The sequence below is a fragment of the Urocampus carinirostris genome, chromosome 15 (genome assembly GCF_059441175.1).
Source record: "Urocampus carinirostris isolate Australia breed hairy pipefish chromosome 15, RoL_Ucar_1.0, whole genome shotgun sequence".
NCBI lineage: Eukaryota > Metazoa > Chordata > Actinopteri > Syngnathiformes > Syngnathidae > Urocampus > Urocampus carinirostris.
The window spans coordinates 17,453,318-17,475,052 of record NC_142363.1 but is presented as its reverse complement, the minus strand read 5'-3'; the positions used below and the strand labels follow the sequence as shown (position 1 = coordinate 17,475,052).

At 37.8% G+C, this 21,735-nt stretch overlaps 1 protein-coding gene across 1 annotated transcript in view; it reads left to right on the top strand.

Moving 5' to 3' along the window:
* The first annotated feature begins 134 nt into the window (after positions 1 to 134).
* The window catches only part of atg2b (autophagy related 2B), a 29,102-nt gene continuing 7,501 nt past the window's right edge, over positions 135 to 21,735 (top strand). The window contains exons 1-37 of the mRNA XM_088354107.1: positions 135 to 232; positions 669 to 1,023; positions 1,096 to 1,258; positions 1,342 to 1,494; positions 1,582 to 1,684; positions 4,241 to 4,403; positions 4,484 to 4,663; positions 4,741 to 4,837; positions 4,916 to 5,080; positions 5,790 to 5,941; positions 6,013 to 6,115; positions 7,048 to 7,291; positions 7,357 to 7,495; positions 7,573 to 7,665; positions 7,732 to 7,920; positions 9,111 to 9,384; positions 9,460 to 9,568; positions 9,633 to 9,831; positions 9,921 to 10,063; positions 11,088 to 11,245; positions 11,327 to 11,499; positions 11,560 to 11,710; positions 11,784 to 11,986; positions 13,381 to 13,461; positions 13,543 to 13,649; positions 13,808 to 13,900; positions 13,975 to 14,045; positions 14,119 to 14,195; positions 14,267 to 14,437; positions 15,749 to 15,881; positions 15,958 to 16,157; positions 17,901 to 18,130; positions 18,216 to 18,333; positions 19,535 to 19,726; positions 19,800 to 19,901; positions 19,978 to 20,056; positions 21,518 to 21,719. Of these exons, the coding sequence (XP_088210233.1) occupies positions 862 to 1,023; positions 1,096 to 1,258; positions 1,342 to 1,494; positions 1,582 to 1,684; positions 4,241 to 4,403; positions 4,484 to 4,663; positions 4,741 to 4,837; positions 4,916 to 5,080; positions 5,790 to 5,941; positions 6,013 to 6,115; positions 7,048 to 7,291; positions 7,357 to 7,495; positions 7,573 to 7,665; positions 7,732 to 7,920; positions 9,111 to 9,384; positions 9,460 to 9,568; positions 9,633 to 9,831; positions 9,921 to 10,063; positions 11,088 to 11,245; positions 11,327 to 11,499; positions 11,560 to 11,710; positions 11,784 to 11,986; positions 13,381 to 13,461; positions 13,543 to 13,649; positions 13,808 to 13,900; positions 13,975 to 14,045; positions 14,119 to 14,195; positions 14,267 to 14,437; positions 15,749 to 15,881; positions 15,958 to 16,157; positions 17,901 to 18,130; positions 18,216 to 18,333; positions 19,535 to 19,726; positions 19,800 to 19,901; positions 19,978 to 20,056; positions 21,518 to 21,719 (5,372 nt within the window). The 5' untranslated portion in view covers positions 135 to 232; positions 669 to 861. The remainder of the gene's footprint in view (positions 233 to 668; positions 1,024 to 1,095; positions 1,259 to 1,341; positions 1,495 to 1,581; positions 1,685 to 4,240; positions 4,404 to 4,483; positions 4,664 to 4,740; positions 4,838 to 4,915; positions 5,081 to 5,789; positions 5,942 to 6,012; positions 6,116 to 7,047; positions 7,292 to 7,356; positions 7,496 to 7,572; positions 7,666 to 7,731; positions 7,921 to 9,110; positions 9,385 to 9,459; positions 9,569 to 9,632; positions 9,832 to 9,920; positions 10,064 to 11,087; positions 11,246 to 11,326; positions 11,500 to 11,559; positions 11,711 to 11,783; positions 11,987 to 13,380; positions 13,462 to 13,542; positions 13,650 to 13,807; positions 13,901 to 13,974; positions 14,046 to 14,118; positions 14,196 to 14,266; positions 14,438 to 15,748; positions 15,882 to 15,957; positions 16,158 to 17,900; positions 18,131 to 18,215; positions 18,334 to 19,534; positions 19,727 to 19,799; positions 19,902 to 19,977; positions 20,057 to 21,517; positions 21,720 to 21,735) is intronic.

Here is a 21,735-nt window from a genome sequence, read left to right as displayed (position 1 = left end):
CAGAGGGAATCTACTGGCTAAAAAATAGAATAGGTGGATATATCTTCTGTTCACAGAATTTGATTGGCTCCAATAATTGACTGAATGCTAAAACAACCAATTGGACAAGAGAATTGTGACTAGTTCCAATGTTTTGTCTCCTTTGCTGCTTCAACCTAACGTGAACAATCCGGTCTATGAGCCCCACTTGGTGCGGAGTCATGCGAGTGTTTGTAAACAACGCATTTAGAAGGTAATTTAAAAGCCACTTTATTTCCACTCTATTCAAATCATTTTAAACTTCCACGTCCACTTGGTCTTTTGCGTGACTTAGTAACATTGTTATAACCTTTTATGTTTTATATCATTTTATAAGCTTACAAGGTAAAGTGTAGTGATTCAACCTTAGCATCATAGCCGGGTAACAACAACACTGATTGCACTTAGTATTTAATGCTAGCTGGCTATGATCATATATCCTGTGAATAAATACATTGAAATTGGTTACCCTGGCGGCTTTATCAGGCAAATCATCGGTGGTGCTTTCAACATCCTAGCTATTTCCTTAATAAAGGCAGAAAAGCGACTGTAACGGTATAGCGTGTCTTTATTGTTGCACCGGCACTTCGGAGTTATTTAAACGGTGATATAATTGTCTGTCAAAGCACTTTGCTTGTTTATTTGTGCAGGAGACTGAAGTCCGAGACCTGTCTTCACACATCTTGTAGTCCCATCGTATCCTCCATCATCGTAGGATGTGATGCGATGGTTGTGAGAATCCACGTGTTCTGATTTCTTCCAGTCCAGGAGATGGTTTAAACAAACGCATTTTAGCTAAAGAGCTTCGTTTTTTGCACTTTACTGCATTCACATTGAGTCAAGATGCCTTGGCCATTCTCCGAATCGATCAAGAAGCGGGCCTGTCGGTACCTCTTGCATCGGTACCTTGGAAACTTTCTGCAGGAGAAATTGAGTTTGGACCAGCTTAGTTTAGACCTCTATCAAGGCACTGGATCTTTGGCACAAGTACCTCTGGATAAGTGGGTATGTTGTGTTTTAATCCAATAAGCATACCATTTTTCTTACTCAAACTAAAATGTGCACTTTGTTTTTCAGTCCCTCAATGAGCTCTTAGAGTCAGTAGATGCTCCCTTTGAGATTATTGCAGGATTCATCCAGAGTATTACTCTAACTGTTCCATGGGCAGCCCTGCTGCATGACAACTGTGCTCTTGAGGTCAAAGGTTTGGAAATGGTGTTTAGACCGAGGCCAAGAGTAGGTAAGATGATATTTGAGTTCTGAAAATTGAATAAAAAATTACTTTTTTTCATTTAATTCTAAATCTGAAAACTGTCCCTTCAGCATCAGGATCGGAGTCCACGTACTGGTCCAGTTTCATGACAAGTAGCATGCAACTCGCCAAGGAATGTCTCAGCCAGAAGCTCACAGATGATTCTGCGGAGAGCTTCCAGCCCTTTGAAGGATTGGAGAAGTTTGCTGAAACGATTGAAACGGGTATGTGATTTGCTGAGAAAGCCTCATGGAGCTAAAGGATGAGGATGATGCACGCAGTAATTCCTATTCAAACGTTATATCCTCCAGTTTTGAGAAGAGTCAAAGTGACATTTTTGGATACCGTTCTGAGGGTTGAACACATTCCAGAAAATTCCAAAACTGGGATTGCGCTTGAGATTCGGATCGGCAAGTATGTTGGGCTACACACCTTTCTGCTGAAACACATTTTCCCTAAAACATTCAGGGTTTAATTATCAGCTACAAAGTAAAAAAAGTTAAAAACCAAAAATAGTTTTGCATTAAAATTGTTAAAATATCATTTTTTTTAAATTGACTCAATGTTTTCAACTCACATTGAATCAATTAGCAAATTAGTGTTTGAGATATTTATTTATCTATTGTAGTTAAATAAATAAATAGTGCTGCTAGTATTGATGGGTATAAAAATAAAAAAAGAACTTGGTATTTTGTGGCCTGGTATCTTTTATTATACTCATTTCAATTATGCAGGACTGGTTCAGGAATTTCAAATTTTGTGATAAATTTCTTTATTTTGTGTAATGTAATTTAATAAACAAATCTATCATACATTCTGGATTCATTACAAATCAACAAAAATATCACAAGTCTTTCATTATTTTAATATTCCGGATTGCGGTTTACAGTCTACTTTTTCACAAATTCTAACATTTTGAGATTGGCTATTTGAGTTTTTGTCATAATCAGCAATATTAAAACAATAAAAACTTGCTATATTTCAGTTGATAAATGACAAATCCAATATGCATGATATATACTGGACTGTCTCAGAAAATTAGAATATTGAGATAAAGTTCTTTATTTTCTGTAATGCAATTAAAAAAACAAAAATGTCATACATTCTGGATTCATTACACATCAACTGAACTATTTCAAGCCTTTTATTATTTTAATATTGCTGAATTTGGCTTACAGTTTAAGAAAACTCAAAAATCCTATCTCAAAATATTAGAATATCATGAAAAAGTATACAAGTAGGCTATTCAACTAATCACCTGAATCATCTAATTAACTCGAAACACCTTGCAAGGGTTTCCTGAGCCTTAAAAACACTCAGCTTGGTTCAGTAAACTAAATCACTGCTGATCTGACTGCTGTCCAGAGGACCATCATTGATACCCTCCATCAGGAGGGTAAGACACAAAAAGAAATTTCTCAAAGAGCAGGCTGTTCACAGAGTGCAGTTTCAAAGCATATCCACAAAAAGTCTGTTGGAAGGGAAAAATGTGGCCGGAAACGCTGCACAACCAAGAGAGACGACCGCAGCCTTAACAAAATTGTGACGAAGAGCCGCTTCCAGAATTTGGGGGACCTTCAAAGACAGTGGGCTGAAGCTGGAGTCCAGGTATCAAAAGCCACAGTTCACAGACAAGTCCGGGAAATGGGCTACAATAGCCGTATTCCCATGGTCAAGCCACTTCTGAACTCAAGACAACGGAAGAAGCGTCTGACTTGGGCTATGGAGAAGAAGCACTGGACAGTTGCAGAGTGGTCCAAAGTCCTCTTTTCAGACGAAAGCAAGTTTTGCATTTCATTTGGAAGTCAAGGCGCCAGAGTCTGGAGAAAGGCTGGAGAAGAGCAAAATCCAAGTTGCTTGAAATCCAGTGTGAAGTTCCCACAGTCAGCAATGGTTTGGGGAGCCATGTCAGCTGCTGGTGTTGGTCCACTGTGTTTCATCAAGTCCAGAGTAAATGCAACTGTGTACCAAGAGATTTTAGAGCACTACATGATTCCATCTGCTGAAAAGCTCTATGGAGATGAGTATTTCATTTTCCAGCATGATCTGGCACCTGCCCACAGTGCCAAAACCACCAGTAACTGGTGCACTGACCATGGCATCACTGTCCTTGATTGGCCTGCTAATTCCCCTGACCTGAAACCCATCGATAATTTGTGCGGTATAGTTAAGAAGAAGATGAAAGACACCAGACCTACAAATGCAAATGAGCTGAAGGCCGCTATCGAAGCATCCTGGGCATCAATAACACCTCAGCAATGCCACAGGCTGATTGCCTCCATGCCACGCCGGATTGATGCAGTAATCCGTGCAAAAGGATTCCCAACCAAGTACTGAGTCTATCAATGGACATTTTCAAATGTTTGATTTAGTTTTGCTGTTATAAAATTATTTTTTTACTTGGTCTGAGGAAGTATTCTAATATTTTGAGATAGGATTATTGAGTTTTTTTTCAGCTGTAAGCCAAAATCAGCAATATTCAAATAATAAAAGGCTTGAAATAGTTCAGTTGATGTGTAATTAATCCAGAATGTATGACATTTTTGTTTTTTTAATTGCATTACAGAAAATAAAGAACTTTATCACAATATTCTATTTTTCTGAGACAGTCCAGTATATATATATATATATATATATATATATATTTAATTGTAAGGCAGAAAATAAAAGTTTATGACACTATTCTAATTTTCTGAGATATTCCTGTCTATCATAAATAGTTGAAATTATGTTAACCTCTTGTTGCTAATAGGTTTAAAGTACATTAATAACTGGAAACTTCTCCCTTTTAGCTCAGTTTGCAACACCAATTTTAGTCATCTTTCCCCTATCATTTTTATAGGCTACAGTATGTTTCCAGGGGTAAATAAGTCATTTACTTAATTTATTACAAAGGTCATTTTCTCAGTTTTTTTATTTTATTCTGTGTGTATTTTATTTCTAACTTTTTACATTTTCAATATTATCCAGGATTTTTTATTCCGATGAAACCGAGGAAGAGAGCTCAAGTCTAAATGTGCATCAACCAACCACATTTGCACATAAAAAACTACAGATGGAAGGAATGACTGTATTTTGGGACGAGTTCATGGATTTGACTCGATCCGATTTAAAAACGTCGCCGCTTCCAACGGTTTGCCTTTTCAGATCATGGACATACTAGTTGTATATAACTTCTGCCAGTCAATATATTTTGTTACATGTGTTTAACAGGAAACAGAACCTAAACTCTCTCCCAGCTGGAATCCCAAGATCATTTATGAACCTCATCCGCAATTTACAGAAACGATATCCACAACAGTCCCTTTTCGGCCTGTGCAGGTCGGAAGTCTTTTCGGTCAAATTGAGCTGTCCCTCACACTGAAAAACAACGTCAACATGCCTGGAGCAAAAGTAAAAAACATTCAGTAATTTGATTTTGGTGTTGATATTTATAGAGCAGAGCTCTGTAATCTTTCTTTGCCTCCCAGCTTGATGTCACCGGGCACATTGACACACTTCTGATTCTGCTTGCTCCTCGCCAAGTTCATCTCCTTCTGGACTTGTTCGGAGCTTTTTCCTTTGAACGTAAGGTTAATGTTACGAAATGGAACAAATCGGCATGGTCACTAAACTGTGTGGACATCTATTTGCTTCAACATGTAGGCGCACAACAATGGGCCAAGGACAAAAAAAGTCGTCCCATGCAACAAGAGGATGAGTACCGGCTACAAATGGAACTGAACCGCTGTTTGAAGAAGGACAATGTGATTGCAGGAGCAGAAACGGAATTGTATTCGAGCCAGACTACACGAACTGTCTCCAGTCGAGGTTTGATTAAAACTGTCTTAAGAGGAACCTTCGATCTCCCACACATTTGTTTCCTCTTAAAAAGAAACAGCTCACACAGTGTTGCTATTTTAACCGATTCGGTGCTTCCCCTGTGGAATTGGATTTTTCACATCAATAGCAGCTCATGGGAGTTAAGCTCATTCGTTAGCATTTACAGGTATACATGTTTTATATTTTATGGTTAGAGCAGGGTTTCTTGTGTGCATCACAGTGTGGATGTATAATTACAATAAGTAGCAGATTTCAAGTCATTTTCCCTTTGATATCACTAACATCTATGGTAAGGGATTTTTTTCTGAATCCACTGCATAGTTTATTTAAGTCATTGTGATTTTCTAAGAAATTTCTAACTAGCATGAGAAAGCATTGTTCATGATGCATTACTTTAAATGGATGATCAATTATTCCCAAATTATTTTTAAAACATAGCTTGTTATTTGTATTGGTCAATAACACAGTTACCTTTTACAAGTCAGATGTACTAGTGGTAGACTCATATTATTTAACCCTGCTTATAATAATTACAACCTGGTAATAGCAGAATAGTAACATAGTAAAGGATTGATATGGTGTTATTTTACCAAATTAATTACAAAATGGTAGCCCCTAACAAGAAAGTATATTTAGGCTTAAAAAAGGTGACCCCAGTTGTTTTTTGTTTTTTTATACAAACCTTTTGTGAAAATAGATGACGTCTTCTTCTCCATGGGAGACATGGACATGTCCCACAGCTTGTCGTCCCTTCCTCCTTTGGGGGAACCACCAACTATAGATTTGGACTTGTCACTCAATAGCAACTACTCTGTCTCACCGGGAGAATCACCACTGGGGAACACAGCTGTAAGTAAAATTCCAAAACATTTCTAGTGTTCTCTTTTTGGTCCCAGTCAATTTGTTTCTTGTGGTATTAGGCATTGTGGGACGATTACATGGATGTACCACGACAAAGAGAGAAGCAGGCTCCGGGAATGTCACGGGACACTCAACCGCCTCAAACATTGTTGCGGCAAACATGTAAGTCTGTGTTTAACTGCTAGCACATACAAACTATTGTAGTGTAAAATTCAAAGTACCCGGTTAGGGTGAGCTATATTACCGTATTAGATTCTTAGTGACTTCTCAAAAAGATTGTTAGACTGTCCATTAGGCCTATCTTATTTAGTCTTAAGTCTCCGGCAATCACAATCATGGATTAACTGCAATTTTTCGCTGATGGGGTAAGAAGACTAGCTTCTCCCCTCGGCTATTATCCTCCACTAGCAGTACTATAGAACGGGGATCTCCATAACAAAATGTCACGTTCTGCGCTCGACTCCTAGATCTTTCAAAGACCAGACACAGACAAGTTGTTGGAACTTTCAAATATTCAAGGAAAAAGCATTGTTCTTCTGAATTTTTTTTTCCATCTATATTTCAAATATTTTTAAATACATGTATCTTTTTTAAATGAGCTTCACAATAAATACTATTTATAGCTCCATACAGTGTGCATTGCTGAGAAAAAAATTGCAGTAAAGGGCCCCTTCAATGTGGGCCGTCTAGACGTTTTTACAAGATGGGAGCGAGTGCTGGTCGGAGCACAAGATTTAGCTGGAATTCTTAGATGGGTGACTGAGGCAAAAACCATGTTAACTGTGTTTTAGTTTGGAATTTCCATTTTAAAATAGCCAAAAGCCCTAAACGGTTGATTCGGCTGGAAATTTCTCCTTTAAATCTGGACATATTATACTATTAATCTGATCTCGTTTTTTTGGACTCATTCCTGGGGGACATTTTGTCTTGGTTTTGTTTAACCTGAAAAAAAAGTGTAAACCATCATATTTTTCCAAAACGGTTTTATATTTTGCAATACCGCCCACTTATATGTCTGTTTTCTCAGTTATTAAACAAATAAAATAACTTAACACTGAAATTGAGTCAACCCAATGATCATGATTGCATTCCAGCGCATCCATGCAAAACCCACGACGATGACTCAAGGCCAGAGATTGTTCTAAATCTGAAGCTGAGCAGTTTGGCATTGTCAGTCCTCCACATTGACCCACTGCCACCACTAGACGCTTCCCTGGGTCCACTGGGCGCCATTTCTAAGCACTTCTTCAGTGTGCTGGGCCCTAGCCACCTCGATCCCACCTCTTTCCTTCTATCTCGAACGGTCTTCAATCACGCCTGTCCCCAAGATCACCTCAGGTGCGTGGCACTGATGTTTAGCTGGGCTCGGGAACTGTCGTCATAAAATGTTACTTCATTGGCAGGTTTGTGGGTCAAAATTTGAAGGTGATGTACGAGCACTGTCAGGGATCCAGTCTACGGACTTGCTACACCGATGTCTCCTTGGAGCGAATGGAATTGCTGGAGTGCCTGTTCCCCTCAGAGATTATTCAGTACACCGAGGTCTGAAATGGATCTGCATACATTAGTTGGTAGATCCCGCCACAGTATGACTCTCACGTTTTTCTGTCACACCTCAGCTCCTGACGTTTAGCACCACAGCCAGTGGCAGCACGCCTCCTAAAACCTGCTTTCACTTGCTTTACAAACAGGTGGAGCGCAGAGGCCCACAGGTAAAGTTGCAAAGAAAATAATATACAAATATTACATTTGGTAGTCGCATACTTTTCTATTTACAGCATGGCCAGGTGCGACTCAGCACCATCCCCAGAAAAGCTGACATACAAGTGGAGCTGGGCCCTGCACGCTCCGAGCTGGACATCAGCATTGTGGACCGTATAATTTCCGTGCTTCAGCCTCAGAAGCTAGCCACCGCAGAGATGATGACTTCACACTTGTACACATCCTACAATAAACATGTCAGCTTGGTAAGAAAACTTTTAGCGTCCGTTTTGACACGTACTGTCATATGACACAACTTGTCATATCCGGAAAGACTACAAAGACTGAACTTGGACTTTTTGGAGCTCCGCAGAATTCGATTTGATTTAATTTTTGTGTTCAAAGTACTACATGGAATGATCGATGTGCCTTTTGATCAATTTTTTGAGTTCTGTCGTGTTGATGGTTTACGTGGTCACAGATATAAGTTACGGGTGCCTAGACCTACCAGCAACTTGCATGGAAACTTGATTTCTTTCAGGATACCAAAAATTTGGAATTTTTTGCCTGACCGGGTTATTAGTGCAAATACGGTGCAAACCTTTAAGCAAAGGTTGGCAGAAATAGATCTGTCAAATTTCCTTAGGGGAGGGGGCGTAAGGTGACCATATTTGGCCATGCTCACTCTCAGCATTAGTTTTTTCTTTGTGTCATGTTTTGATTAATGTTTCTACATTCATTACTGCCTGAAAACAAGAAGTTACATGAGTAACAGCCAACCTCTGCCTTTTTTCTGAAGTCGTTCATTGGTTGTTTCAATTTTAATTGAGATTGAGTGGAAAATTGGCCACCTCCTGATTGCATTATTATTTAGAATGCAAAGTTTAGATTCCCGAGAGCACACGCAATACTAAAAATCTTTAGTGTTGCCCCTCCCTTTAATAATAAACATACTATACACTTGGAAGCAGTCACATTATGATTTATATAAATTCAGGTAAACCAAAGATATCCAGGACCGATGAAATATGTAGTAAAATAAGGACACCGATACGTAAAATGTAATTGCACTGTCAAATATGTTTTAAATATTATTTTTCATACAGCACTTTGATTAATTTTAGTAAATATTTTTAATCATATTAGTTAATTACAAAGCATACGTTAAATTAGAAAAACAATATCTACAATGAGATCCCCCATCTTTCCTAAAGTCTTATGCAAGTATTTACAAGTTATTATAATTAGTACAATGAGAAAAATCATAATTAAGGTAAGAAAGAAATGTGTGAATGTTTTTGGAGTGCAGGTGTAAAAAAAAAATTCTCCAATGATGAGTTTCAATTTTATACCCCTTCCGCATTATTTGTTAAGAAAAAAATAGGTTTGGTTCTCTTCTGGATATTCATAGATTTTGCAACCATTCTCATTCTCTTATGTATATTTTCTTGGGCAGCATAAGGCCTTTGCTGAGGTTTTTCTGGACGAGAGCCACGCCCCTTCCAACTGTCATGTGTCACTGACTGTTAACGCCCCAACACTTGGCCTGGCCGTCCGTTTTCCCATTCCCGATCTGCGCTCCGATCAGGAAAAAGGTCCCTGGTTTAAAAAGTCTTTGCAGAAGGAAGTACTGCACCTGGAGCTGGAAGACCTGGAATTTAAAACGGAATATAGGGGTGGCAGCACACCGGATCAAACCAAGATGGAACTCACCATCAGAGAGTTGATTGGTAGGATGAAGTTGAAAGTTTCCATTTTATCTTATGAGTCCTGCCTAACTGTCTTAGCCTTCATTCCCTCTATAGGTAGGTTTCAGGAAGAGCCTGAACAATCAGCTGGCATGTTCCTCAGAGTGTCCCACACCATGGATGGTGACATGACATCATCTGAGAGTGTGAAATTTGATTGGCCGCGGTATGTTTCACCTTGCCTGACTGATTTTGGTCACCTTACACTGACAGCATGCTTCTGTCACCAGTGTTGTGTTGAAAATAAACCCCACTGCGGTGCACTCAATCCTGGAACGTGTTACGGCCGAGGATGAAGGAGCCGAAGACAATTTCCTTGAGGAGGAAGAGGAGGATGGGGCGGCCCACTCGTTCAAGGATGTTTGTGACTTTGGGAAGCCAGAACCATCACCATTTTCATCGCGCAGGGTTATGTACGAAAACGAAGAGGTGGGTGTCTTGTCTTCTCGAAAATTTGAAAACTTCTCTGCACCAATATTCAAAAGGCAACATGTTTTGTTTTGTTTTTTCAATTTCAGATGGTAATTCCCGGTGATGCCACTGAGATGACTGAGTTCCAAGAGAAAACTATGAACAATTCTCGTTTTGTCCTCGAGCTGTGTTTCCCCAATGTGCAGTTAGCATTACCCAGCAAAGCTTTTTATGAAAAATTGCACAACAGGTGAGTCATAGAAAAAAATCAAGCTCATTTCACTATAGATGAGTACTCGGGTAATGCAGTACATTTATGTACCAAAGATGAAGCATATGCACAACATGAGAGTCACGGTTCTCTTGTAATAAAATCTAATAAAATGAGTTTCCCAATAGCAAAACTATACTGGGAACAGTCCAGTTAAAAGAACGAGGGAAAAAAAAGATATAGTAATTTGGTTTTATCTTAAATTATTGAAAGTATTATTTTCTGTTGTTTTGGCAGATAATTTTTATAAAGTAAAGTATTTTTCTTATTTTACTTTACAAGAAATGAATAAAAAAGTACCAAATAAAATTCTCACTAGATTTGCATTCTGCATGCCGCTATAAACTGTAATTATTCCACTTACAATTTAATTTAAAAGAATGAAGAAAAATGTAGAAAGCTAATGATCTTTAAAGTTAAAAAAAAGCCAATGGCAGATAATTTTGCTCACTTTGAATATAGATTTGAATGGCTTGTTTAAAATGTTTTTCTTATTTTACTATATATTTTTTTCTGTAATGTCATGTGCTCACATTCCCAGGATGCAAAGAGTCCAGCAAAAACTGAGAACAATACATTCTAAAATATAAGCTTGATATATTTTGAACTTGTATTTCCTAATTTGAAAGTTTTGCAGCAAAGTTGAACTCATTGAGGAAGAAGTATTATCACTACGTCATGTATGTATATTAGATTAATTAGAAAAATACGACTTAAAATAAGCAAAACAATACCTAATATTAGAAAAATTATTTTTGAAAGAACTTGAAAAAAGTGAACTTGAAAGACAATTGTTTTTTGGTGTGCTTAATTTTCTAACTGAACCTTTTATAATAAAATTGTGTCAATCTTTCTATAATGCGCAATGTGAATCATTCTCATTTACTATTTATAGTAACCAAATGAACTTGTAATAAAGTAAGGTCGCTCACCAGGAATGATAAATTCTGCTTGGACCGTACTGCAGAATATATTTTAGAGCATTTATATCTACTCTTTGCAGAATTAATAATGACCTTCTGCTGTGGGAACCCACTGCTCCTTCCCCTGTGGAGACAGTGGACAGTATGCCATATGGAATTGGTCTTACTGTCGCCAGTCAGCTGATCAACACCTACACCAAAGACAGTTTCACCCAGTTCCGCTCAACTGGACCCGAGGGTGAGACAGCCAAAACTGTGGCCGTTGAATGTTTTTGAGTAGAATTGAAGTGTTATACATTTTTTTGTACTATGCTTGTAGAAGATACCAGTGGCTCGGATGAGGAGTTCATGCACTTTTACACTTCTTCTGACCGAGCATTCAGTTCACAGAAGAAGAAAAAGACCAAAGTTCAGAACAAGGGCTCCCAGAGCTTGTTTTCTGTTTTTCTCAGTGTCAACCATGGATTGGTTGCGATAAATACTAATGCTAAGGTATTTGGAAACATTTTTACACTTTTGGTTATTAGTACTTTAGGTCTTTTGTTTTTCTAGAAAGAAGATAAAACACTGTTAAAAAACAAACACGGAGAATTCTGGTTGGAGATGAAAAACGCAGTGCTGTTTAGTGTCACACAGCATGCAGGCTTCAAAGACCAGCACTATGTCTGCTTCCACACAACCAATAGCTCCATGTACCATCAGGGTAAGCAATTGGATTGTTAGGTATGTCGCCTGAATCTTGCCGGATTAACTCGTTTTTTTTTTTTTACATCCAGGACTTGTGGTTGGAAGTCCAACCTCCTCAGATATAAAGCTACCTTCCAAGTCCCATCCACACTGGCTGGAACCGACCATTTACCAATCAGAGTCATCCCCCGAGAGAGCGTCCACTCCCTCTGAAGGGATCGGTTTGGAGGCCCGCAGCATGGTGTCGGTTGCTGTCAAGATTTTGTTGCAAAATGCGGAGCGGAGCGTTAAGGTAGGCTGCCAAATCCTACAAATACATTAAATGATATTATCACAGTTTGATAATAAATAAAAAAGTTTATCATAATTAGAATTTTAGCTTTTAGGTTTTTTTTTTTATAGTAAAATGAATATAATTATTGTTCAGTACATAGTGAAAAGATTGGAAAAAACATGTTGTGAAAGTGCACTGAATGCACCATGATAATATACCATCCCTAAATGTACAGTAAGCTGTTTAATGACACGCTGGTTGGAGTTAACAGTAAAACTAAACGCAAATACACGAGAATTAGATCCATCGCAAATTTAAATATAACGTTATTATCTGAAAAGTTCTCAACCAGTGTGCCACAAAACATTTTCTGGTGTCTTTCAAATTTGACTGTGCTGTATTTCAGTGATAAGCAGAAAAGTTGTATTATTCTTATGTGTCAGCAGGAGGCAGTAGTGTGGTATAGAGATGTTTTCTTTGTGACCTTGACCAAAAAAAGGAAATGTCTTAATAAATATGGAATGGAATAAATTGAATAAATATAAATATCTTACTTCATGGACAGATTTTTAAATTCTTTAAGAAAATAAAAACTTAATTTACAATTCAAACATTAAAATATCTAACTGGAGCTGGGCATTGTATTCATTAGGCTGTGTGTCTTGAGATTTATTTTAAAGAAAACGTGTGCCCCGGCTCCAAAAAGGTTGTAAAACATTCCTAGCATAGCCCGTATGCTATGTAAATGCCCCATTAAATTCATTACAGTTGGCATTTACTTTTGGGATCTTTCGATAACAAATATTGATGCAGAAATTATGCAAATATTCAACATATTGGTGGATAATGGCATCTGCTAGTTTTATTCATTTAAAGGCTGATGTGAAATCCATTCTAAACTGCATCTGTGTTGGCCGTTTAATAACTACATCAGTATATTGTCATGCGAGATTAAACCCCCATTGAATAATATGTATAAAATGAAAAGTCTATGAAAGTTTTTGTACCACTAGGAGGCACTAAATATAACACACTGTCCCTTCAAGGAAAAAATCTTTCCAATTTTCTCTTTGCATGTCACAACACTGCTTTCCAGAGGCAAAAATGTACAGCAGCACTGATATTTTACCTGCATTCAGGAAAGTGTTGCTTCTTTCCTTTCTTACTGATTTAATATCTCATTCTAATTGTAAGTTATATTAAAAATGAGCTCAAACATTCAAGGAATATTCCTTAAGTGTACATTTAAGTGCAAAAATACTTCGACAGACCAATACAATTTAACGGAACACAGCACAAAATGCAATCCATGAGTTCCAAGTTAACCTACCAAGTCCTTATTGCGATTAGAGAAAAAAACAGGACTCAACCTGGATTTCAACGTTTCAAACGTCAATCATTTTTGCTTGCAGGAATTTTTGGTTGCTGTTGGAATACGAGGAGCGACGGTCCAGCACAGAGTGGCTCCTTCGAACCTGGGGTGGTACGACCAGGTAGCAACTCTCTCCTCTCACCTTTAGATGATTTATAAATGTGTACAGGTAAAAAAACAAAGCCCAATCTCTTTACTACAGATGGTCGAATTTTTGAATATTTCCGATGAGCCTGTGTTGGGGTACCTTCCCCCTACGTCTGTCAGCACCTTACATCTACATTTATGGAATTGTTCTTTTGACTACAGGTAAAGTATAACTCATCAGTTTTAGCTGAAGTAATTATCTATAATGTCAGATTCAGAATATTTATTTTCATTGTCAAAAGAGCCACACAACCTTGTTTGGAGCATCCACTTTTGTCTTGTAATGAGGCATGTTTTTTTTTTTTTTAATATTTGAACAGACCTTTATATTTACCTCTGCGAGCCCTGCTTTTAATTGAAACCTTTAGCATCTCCAGCAGCGTTTCTCTGGACCACTCTTCCTCTACGCTGAGGTATGACATGACTATGACTTCATAAATGATTGTTTCATTTTTGTAAATGAGTTCAACTTAAGACCCTCTTTCAGGATCATTTTGGACGAAGCTGCTTTATTCCTCTCGGACAAGTGTAATGTTGTCTCTGTTAATTTAGCTCGTGGTAAGTTGACTTTTGAGAAACAAACTGTTTTAAGCGTTTTTAACCAATGCTTGTACCATTGTTTTGGTCCTAGACTATGTCCAAGTGGTGGACATGGGGACTCTGGAACTGCGGATCACCGCTGTTAAACCTGCCGCGGATGGAAAATTGGTAGGCTGGATATTTTCAAGAGACCTGAAGGATGTCCTGTTATTCACAATTCCTTGTGTCGTTGTTCATAGTCAGAGCCGAGATTCGAGCTTCGATGCTCCAGTGACGCCATCCACATCAGAACGTGCGCCGACTCCTGTGCCGCCCTCATGAACTTAATCCAGTACATTGCCAGTTATGGGGACTTGGTTCCTCCTGCTGAGCCAGAGGCCAAGCAAACCAGTTTGACGCCCAAAAAAAAGGTTCGTGGTTGAAAACTTAGTCAGTTTAGCAGCTATAAATCATTTTCATTGTACTTTGTTCTTTTTAATTTTGGTAATCAATTTCGAAAGAACTTTTTACTAGGAGCTAATACCACATTTTGTTCACCGAAACCAATAATGATACACAAATCTTGAGCAGTCAGCATGCCACATATTGATGCATTGCTAGACAAATTATCTTCCCTCTACAAATTAATGACTGATATTTTAAGGGATATGCATTTTAACAACAAAATTAAATTCCCTTAAAAACTTTAACTTATTTTATAAATATGTATTTTCAAAATACTCATAGGTCGAGAAAACCTCTCGAAAGGCTGGTCAAAAAATGAGAAAAAATTGTGCTGTTTGGTCACTTTTAGTCCCATTAGTTAGTATTAATTGTTGAGCTTTTTAGCACTCGTTTCTGGTTGCACTACACAATCTAGTGTGTCTAATATGCTTAGCGGTCAAATAATACACTATGTCCGTATTTGTTTAATGATATTTTGACATTCTATTGATTTTAGGTTCCTGATTATCATATTGCCTTTAGAAGGCAATTGATTCTGGTATCAGTTGCCATTGCTGGTGCCAGTACCCTGAAAAAGTCTAGTATCGGCACCAATACATGTACATGAATATCCTTACTTTTTAGATGTATCCCTTTAATTTTTAAATGTAGTTCCAAGTTGGCATAATTGTTTCTTCCGCTTGTGCAAAAGAATACATTCATGTAAAAAGGTTTTTTAGTGCACCTTGAGAATTGGATTTATGATCTGAGCCCAAGATGAGTTTAATTGAGGAAATTCAACACCAGTATCATCTTTGAATAGCGGGATGACGCTGTACACCGAAAAGGAAGGCAACCAGATGATGAAGCTGCTGTATCTAAGTCTGATCAGTGAGATTCTCCTGCTACTCGTAACCATGTAAACCAGTACAATTTTTTATGTGGGGGAGCAAACCCTTGTCCAAAAACACAGCCTGGAGAGGGATGTGCACTACTAGGCTGTACTTGCCCAAGAGACACAACAGGAAGTAGTGTACATACGACCCTGGCGGTTAAAGGATCAGTGAGCCTTGATAGAAAATGCATTTGGATTAAAAGTATTTTACTAAATTGAGCAAATTGGCATTTGTACAAAGTCAACTTTTTCAATGTAATCAAGTAAAAGCATTGATAAACTACCATTTTGTTTTACAGAAATACAATAATGTGTCAACTACCGATTAGTAATTAAATGACATCATTGTCAAAGCTCTACATAGCATAGATGCTTATTACTTAATCTGAGTTTCTTTGTACAGGCAGAGAGTCCGAGCCGGCCTGTCAGTCAGACTCCGGTGCTACCTGAGATCGAGCAGCAGATTTTGCAAGATCTAATGAGCGAAGCCATGGAAGAAACCGATAGTCAACTGGCTTCGAGAACACATCAGAATGGTAAGATTTTGGTTCTGAAATGCTTCATCATGGAAGCTATTTATGTCACTTTTTTAATATTGTATCCCATTTTTAGGTGCCCAAGAGGAGAGATATCACGGTCTTGTACCCCCTCGCTCTGACTTGTTCCTGTTCCCAGATGAGCGAGGCGGTTCACCCCAGGATGCCAGCCCCACTTGCCCCATGCTCCACTCGCCTTTTATCACTCCTGTTACCAACTTGCCACAGGAAACTGATGACTTTTGTATACTGGAGACGCCTGGTTCAAGAGTAGAGGTTAGCATGAGTTGATTCTGTATTTGCTCAAGTAATGCAAGAGAAAGGGTGTATTCAGGGTACTTTACTAACTTTATTCTTCATTTAAATGACACTCCTAAAAACAAAATCATCATAGTTTGGGCAATTGTCTTAAGCTGATCTTTGAATCTTCATAACAAGTGTCCCGTCAGGCTTTTGAATCCAGCCCGCTGAACTAGAATGATTAGAATAGAATAGAATTTACTTTTATTGTCATTCTTTATAACAATGCACACAGAACGAAATGTCGATACACCTGACGCGTACAGTTAAACTGTAGCGAGCCGATGCAGCCGCAGCCAAACAGGGCGCAGCCATTTTAGTCATTAGGTGACCAAACCCCCCAATTCCAACCCTTAATGCTGAGCGCCAAGCAGGGAGGCAATGAGTACCAATGTTGTAAGTCTTAGGTATGACTCAGCCGAGGCTTGAACCAGCGACCTCCCAGTTTCAGAGCGGGCGCCCTACCATCTAGGCTACCGAGTTAAAAATGGCCTGAGTTAAAAAGGGCCTCTAATGTCCTCTCTCTTATATATATATATATATATATATATATATATATATATCTATATATAAAACAGTGAATAAAGTATTACTCATAAAAAGATATATATATATATATATATATATATATATATATATATATATATATATATATATGTTTTTTTTTTTGGTATCCAGCTTTGACCCATTTGTCCCTTTTTGTGAATACTACAGAAATACTACAAAAGTACCACAAAACTAAACATCAGATTTAGTGCTTGAAAACGGGGACCTAATACATCTTTTTGCTTTCTTTCGGAACAGAAAAGAGTACTACAGGAACGCTACAAAAATACTACTACAGTAATACTATAATACAGAAACACTACTATAGAATTACGACTTTTAAACGTACGACTTCTACTTTAGAAAGTACAGCAAATATACTGCTACAAAATACTACAGAAATACTACAAAAGTAACACAAAACTACATCTCGAACTTTATGCTTGAAACAGGGTCATAATACATTGTTTTGCTTTCTTTCGAAAAAGAAAAAAAATACGACCAAAATACTACTATAGTAATACCATAATACAGAGACACTACACCAGAAATATGACAAAAATACTACTACATACATTTGACAGAAATAAACTACAGAAATATTACAGTAATACAAAAAATACACTACGGGAATACTACAAAAATAAATCAGTAATACTACAGAAATACCTGTACTGTTATACTACAAAAATACAACTAAAACTGTACAAAAAATATAACTACAGTAATACCACAAAACTAAAAATCAAATATAGTGCTTAAAGCAGGGACCTTATATATTAGTTGTCTTAACTTGTGAGCAAAACCAATTTAATGGGAATAATCTATTTAAAAGCAAATCTAAAAATATATTTACCATGTAGATGATTTCATGTTTATTTATTCATGAACAACAAAAATGGGGTAGATCTCCAGGGCTGACACCTTGGCCAATTGTTTTTTTAACCCAATGCGACTTAAAATGTTTGCCCACCTCTGGTTATAATAGTTTGATTATGATTGTTAGCTAATAATTAATTTAGGCCCTGTCAATTTATATGTCACCGATTGGCTGGTGACCAATTAAATGTCTCTTTAAATAGGATTCATGTAATTTTTAGAACAGGATACTTTTCAGATGCGAGAATACTTTTCTTTCCCTACAAGTTTTTGAGAGTGTTTCAATTGTCTCAGGACATCGATCAAGAACCCGCCGTGAAGCTGCTCACATCGGAGCCGGTTCAAATCCGATACGATCACTTCAGTCAGCCTTTGGACGGAAGCGATTCCAGTCGTGGGGCCTTGAATTTCCCTACACCGGAGGTACGTTACCTCATCAAGGAGATTTCCGTTATTTGGCACCTTTACGGCGGCAAAGATTTCGGCCGCTTAACGTTCACAGCTTCTCCTATCAGGAGCAGGGGGTGAGTTTAAAATGTTTCTTTCATTTGTTTTTCAATACAATTTTTAAACCCGAAAGCTAATGGAGTAAATGATTTTGCAATTCAGGGCTACTCCCCATAGTTCGCCCTCACAAACACCAGTTCGCCAAGCTCGGGTTTCAGGACGAACTGGAGGTGGAAAAGGAAGAAACCCGGATGTCTTGATGGAGATTCAACTCAGCAAAGTATTTCGTCTACTTTTTTCTCCTTTTTTTTCATGATCTATATAAGTATATATATATATATATATATATATATATATATATATATACACAGTATATGTATTTTCTCCTTTACTTTCTCATTTCAAAATGTTCAACTTTTATTTTTCCCTAAAAAAGGTTCTTTAAACAAAATCTTTTCATGGCAAATAATTGTACCTGTGTTTTAGAAATGATTTTACAATACGTTACTGTTATTTTATATAGTTAAATTGTTATTCATAGAATAAGTGCATTATAAAGAATTAAAAAAAAATAAGGAAAATAATACTGAGAGTTAGCAACATTACCTGGGAGATAATGTACAAATTATTACAGATATATGCTTTTGAGAAAACCAATGAAACAAAACACTTATTATCATAAGTATTATTTATTACAAAATATACCTTGAAATGAGTTCAGACGCTGCCCTACTTATGAACGAGATAAGTTCCGGACGGTCGTTTGTGAGTTGAATTTGTTTGTAAGTTGCTTCAGTGCTATATTTTGTATGTTTAAAGTTTATATAAGTATGTTTGAGGCTTGTATAAGTAACCTGTATTGTTTTGTAGTAAAAAAATAAACATTTCATAAAATAATATGCTCTATAAAGCTAAATAAAGTTGAGTTTAACTTACTTTTTGAAGATGCGCTTCAAGAGGTCCTCCTCCATGGTAGAAAGTGGGCGAAAAAAACGATCCAACCATTTTCTCAACCGCATCAATCTTTCTTATTCCACTTTAAGTTAAAAGAAACTGCTCGCCTCTACTTTACACTATACAGCAACCATATTGAATGGATGCACGAGATATTAAGTAATAAAAACGTCAAAGTTTTTAGCGCGCTAGAGATACACTACAGGTAGTATGTTTACACACGAACTAGGAAGTAGAAGCTGGACTTCTTCTTTGGTATGGATGCTGGGTGATCTTTCACAGTGCCACGCGGCAGAAAGAAGCACTACAGTACTGTCCTCTACTTGAAAAAGTAATGTCCGGATATTTTTCGACATCCCGAAAAAAATGTTCATATCTACCGTTTTTCGTAAGTCGAATGGTCATAAGTAGGGAAGCGTCTGTAGTCAAATCACTGAACTAAGGAAAAATAATAAAAAAGTTACAAAGTTAGTTTTTGTTACAAATCATGTCATTAATTTTTATGATTGTTCTCAACCTTTACCCAGGTGAGATTTCAACACGAGGTTTACCCGCAGGACCAGGAGGTCTGGGGACCTCCATCGGAACAGCCAGTATCTCGCCAAGTGTTTGTGGTCCAAGACTTGGAGATCAGAGACAGGCTGGCGAGCTCCCAGATGAACAAGTTCCTCTACTTGTACTCCAGCAAAGAAATGCCCCGCAAGGCTCATTCAAACATGGTGGGGGGAACTCGACACATGTGTTATGCAGTCATCGTTGCTGTTTGATAACTTCCTGATTTGTGCCGCTTAGTTAACAGTAAAGGCGCTGCACATGTGTCCTGAATCTGGCCAGGCTCCACAAGAGTGTTGCCTACGAGTTTCCCTGATGCCTCTTCGCCTCAATATCGATCAGGTAAATGTTTGTTTCCTTGTGTGTACTAGAATCCAACAATCCATGTATAACATTCTTTATTTTTGCTTCCTTGAAGGATGCACTGTTTTTTCTGAAGGACTTCTTCACTAGTCTTTCAACAGAAGTGGAGTTTTTCTCCCCACCTAGTCAAGAGGGTAAATATATCAAAGCGAGTGCAGTGTATTTATCTTGTACTTACATACCTGTCAACTTGTACCTGTTCCCAGTATTCTATAAATGTTTTGATCTTTTTTTTTCAGCATAACAATTTTTTGTACGAGGGAAAGAAATACTTGTTTCTTGTTCGAGCGATTTCAGCTCTAATACGTATTATTTCGTTCACTGGTAGCAGACGAATTCATGTCAGATTGTGTTTGTAAGGTTTGTTATCGCTTAATTAAGGGAATTGCAATCATTATTAAGGGGAGCAATAGGCCTAGGTTGATAAGAAAGAAATTGTTTTACGATTTCTGCATGCCGATTGCAATTACATCATATTATCAAAAAAGGGCCTCTAACGTCCTTTCTATTAAATAACGATCAGTCTCTTAGTTCTGAAGAAGATACTCCTTTATTTATTTTTTTGCGGTTCATTGATGTGATAATGAAACAAAAGCACACACACATTGATTGATTAAAAACAACACACTCGAATTTTTACAAAACAAACTTCCCTAATCAAAACATCTCAACACAAGCATTTTGCAGTTTCTAATTTGTATTGAAGAATTTGTAAAATATGGAGTGTTGGGTAGTGGTTATGTTGTGAAAATAAGAAAAGTAATGGATGGGGAAAATAGGAAGATATTTTCTACTACTGAGAATAATTTGAGATTTATCCATATAGGCTTATCCAGCTTCATTCACCCAAATGCACCAGAACAGCATTTGTTTTTGTTTTGCGTTCGTACCTTGGAGATGGGCAGTCTGGTTTTGTTGTGTGTTTTGTTAGCCTGAGGGTCTTCCTTTATTGTGGGTGCGACGAGTTTGACCTGCTCGGTGAGAGAAGGGGCACCATTCATGACTTGACATTCAGAATTTTACGATGGGTATGTCAGGTTGCCACGTGTTTCTTGGTTTCCCAGTGCTTGTGTCAGCTGTTGCGTTGAGTTTTGAGGTCCAACAAAAGAGAGCGGTTGGGGGTTACACACCCATTTTATGGAGAAGCCCCGATGATATTGCCTGTGGGGAGCAGAGCCTCCGTCTTCGTCTGTTCCCGTCTGGTTTTTAGACTGGGTATTGTATGCAAATTTCTTGTATGGATTAAAATGAGAATAATAAAGTTAGAGGAGCTGTACAGTTCTAAAACTTGGTTGCTCTCTTCCACCATCTCCTAGCTAAAAGTCATGATTGCAGCCTTAGTCAGCTCGTTCATGATACCCGAGCAAGTATGGGCATTTTTTAGACATGCTCAAATGAACTCTTGTTTTTTCATCTTTTTTGGGGTTTGTGTTGGCGTTTGGACTATACTAGAAGCTGGCCTTTTTTTTTTTGCGTTTTCATGCTATACTGAAAAAGACCTGTGGGAACAAGGAGATAGAGGGCATCCTTCTACACAAGACTCTAGCAGATTATTTTCAAACGACCTGACACAAAGCGTTTGTATCCCACTGCAGTGAGCGCGTCCATGAAGAAAGCCTCCACCCCAGAAATCTTGTGCAGCTTCTCCAAGCAAGCAGTCAGCAACCAGGATCCTGCACCCATCATCTCTGTCCCTGTGCAAAGACACTCGGGCCAAAATGGATTCTCTGTGTGTGGCCGGGAAGAGACGGGCGACACGGCTGCTATTGTGTTCCCCGACCAGCCTATATTTTTCAGGTTGCTAGCATACATA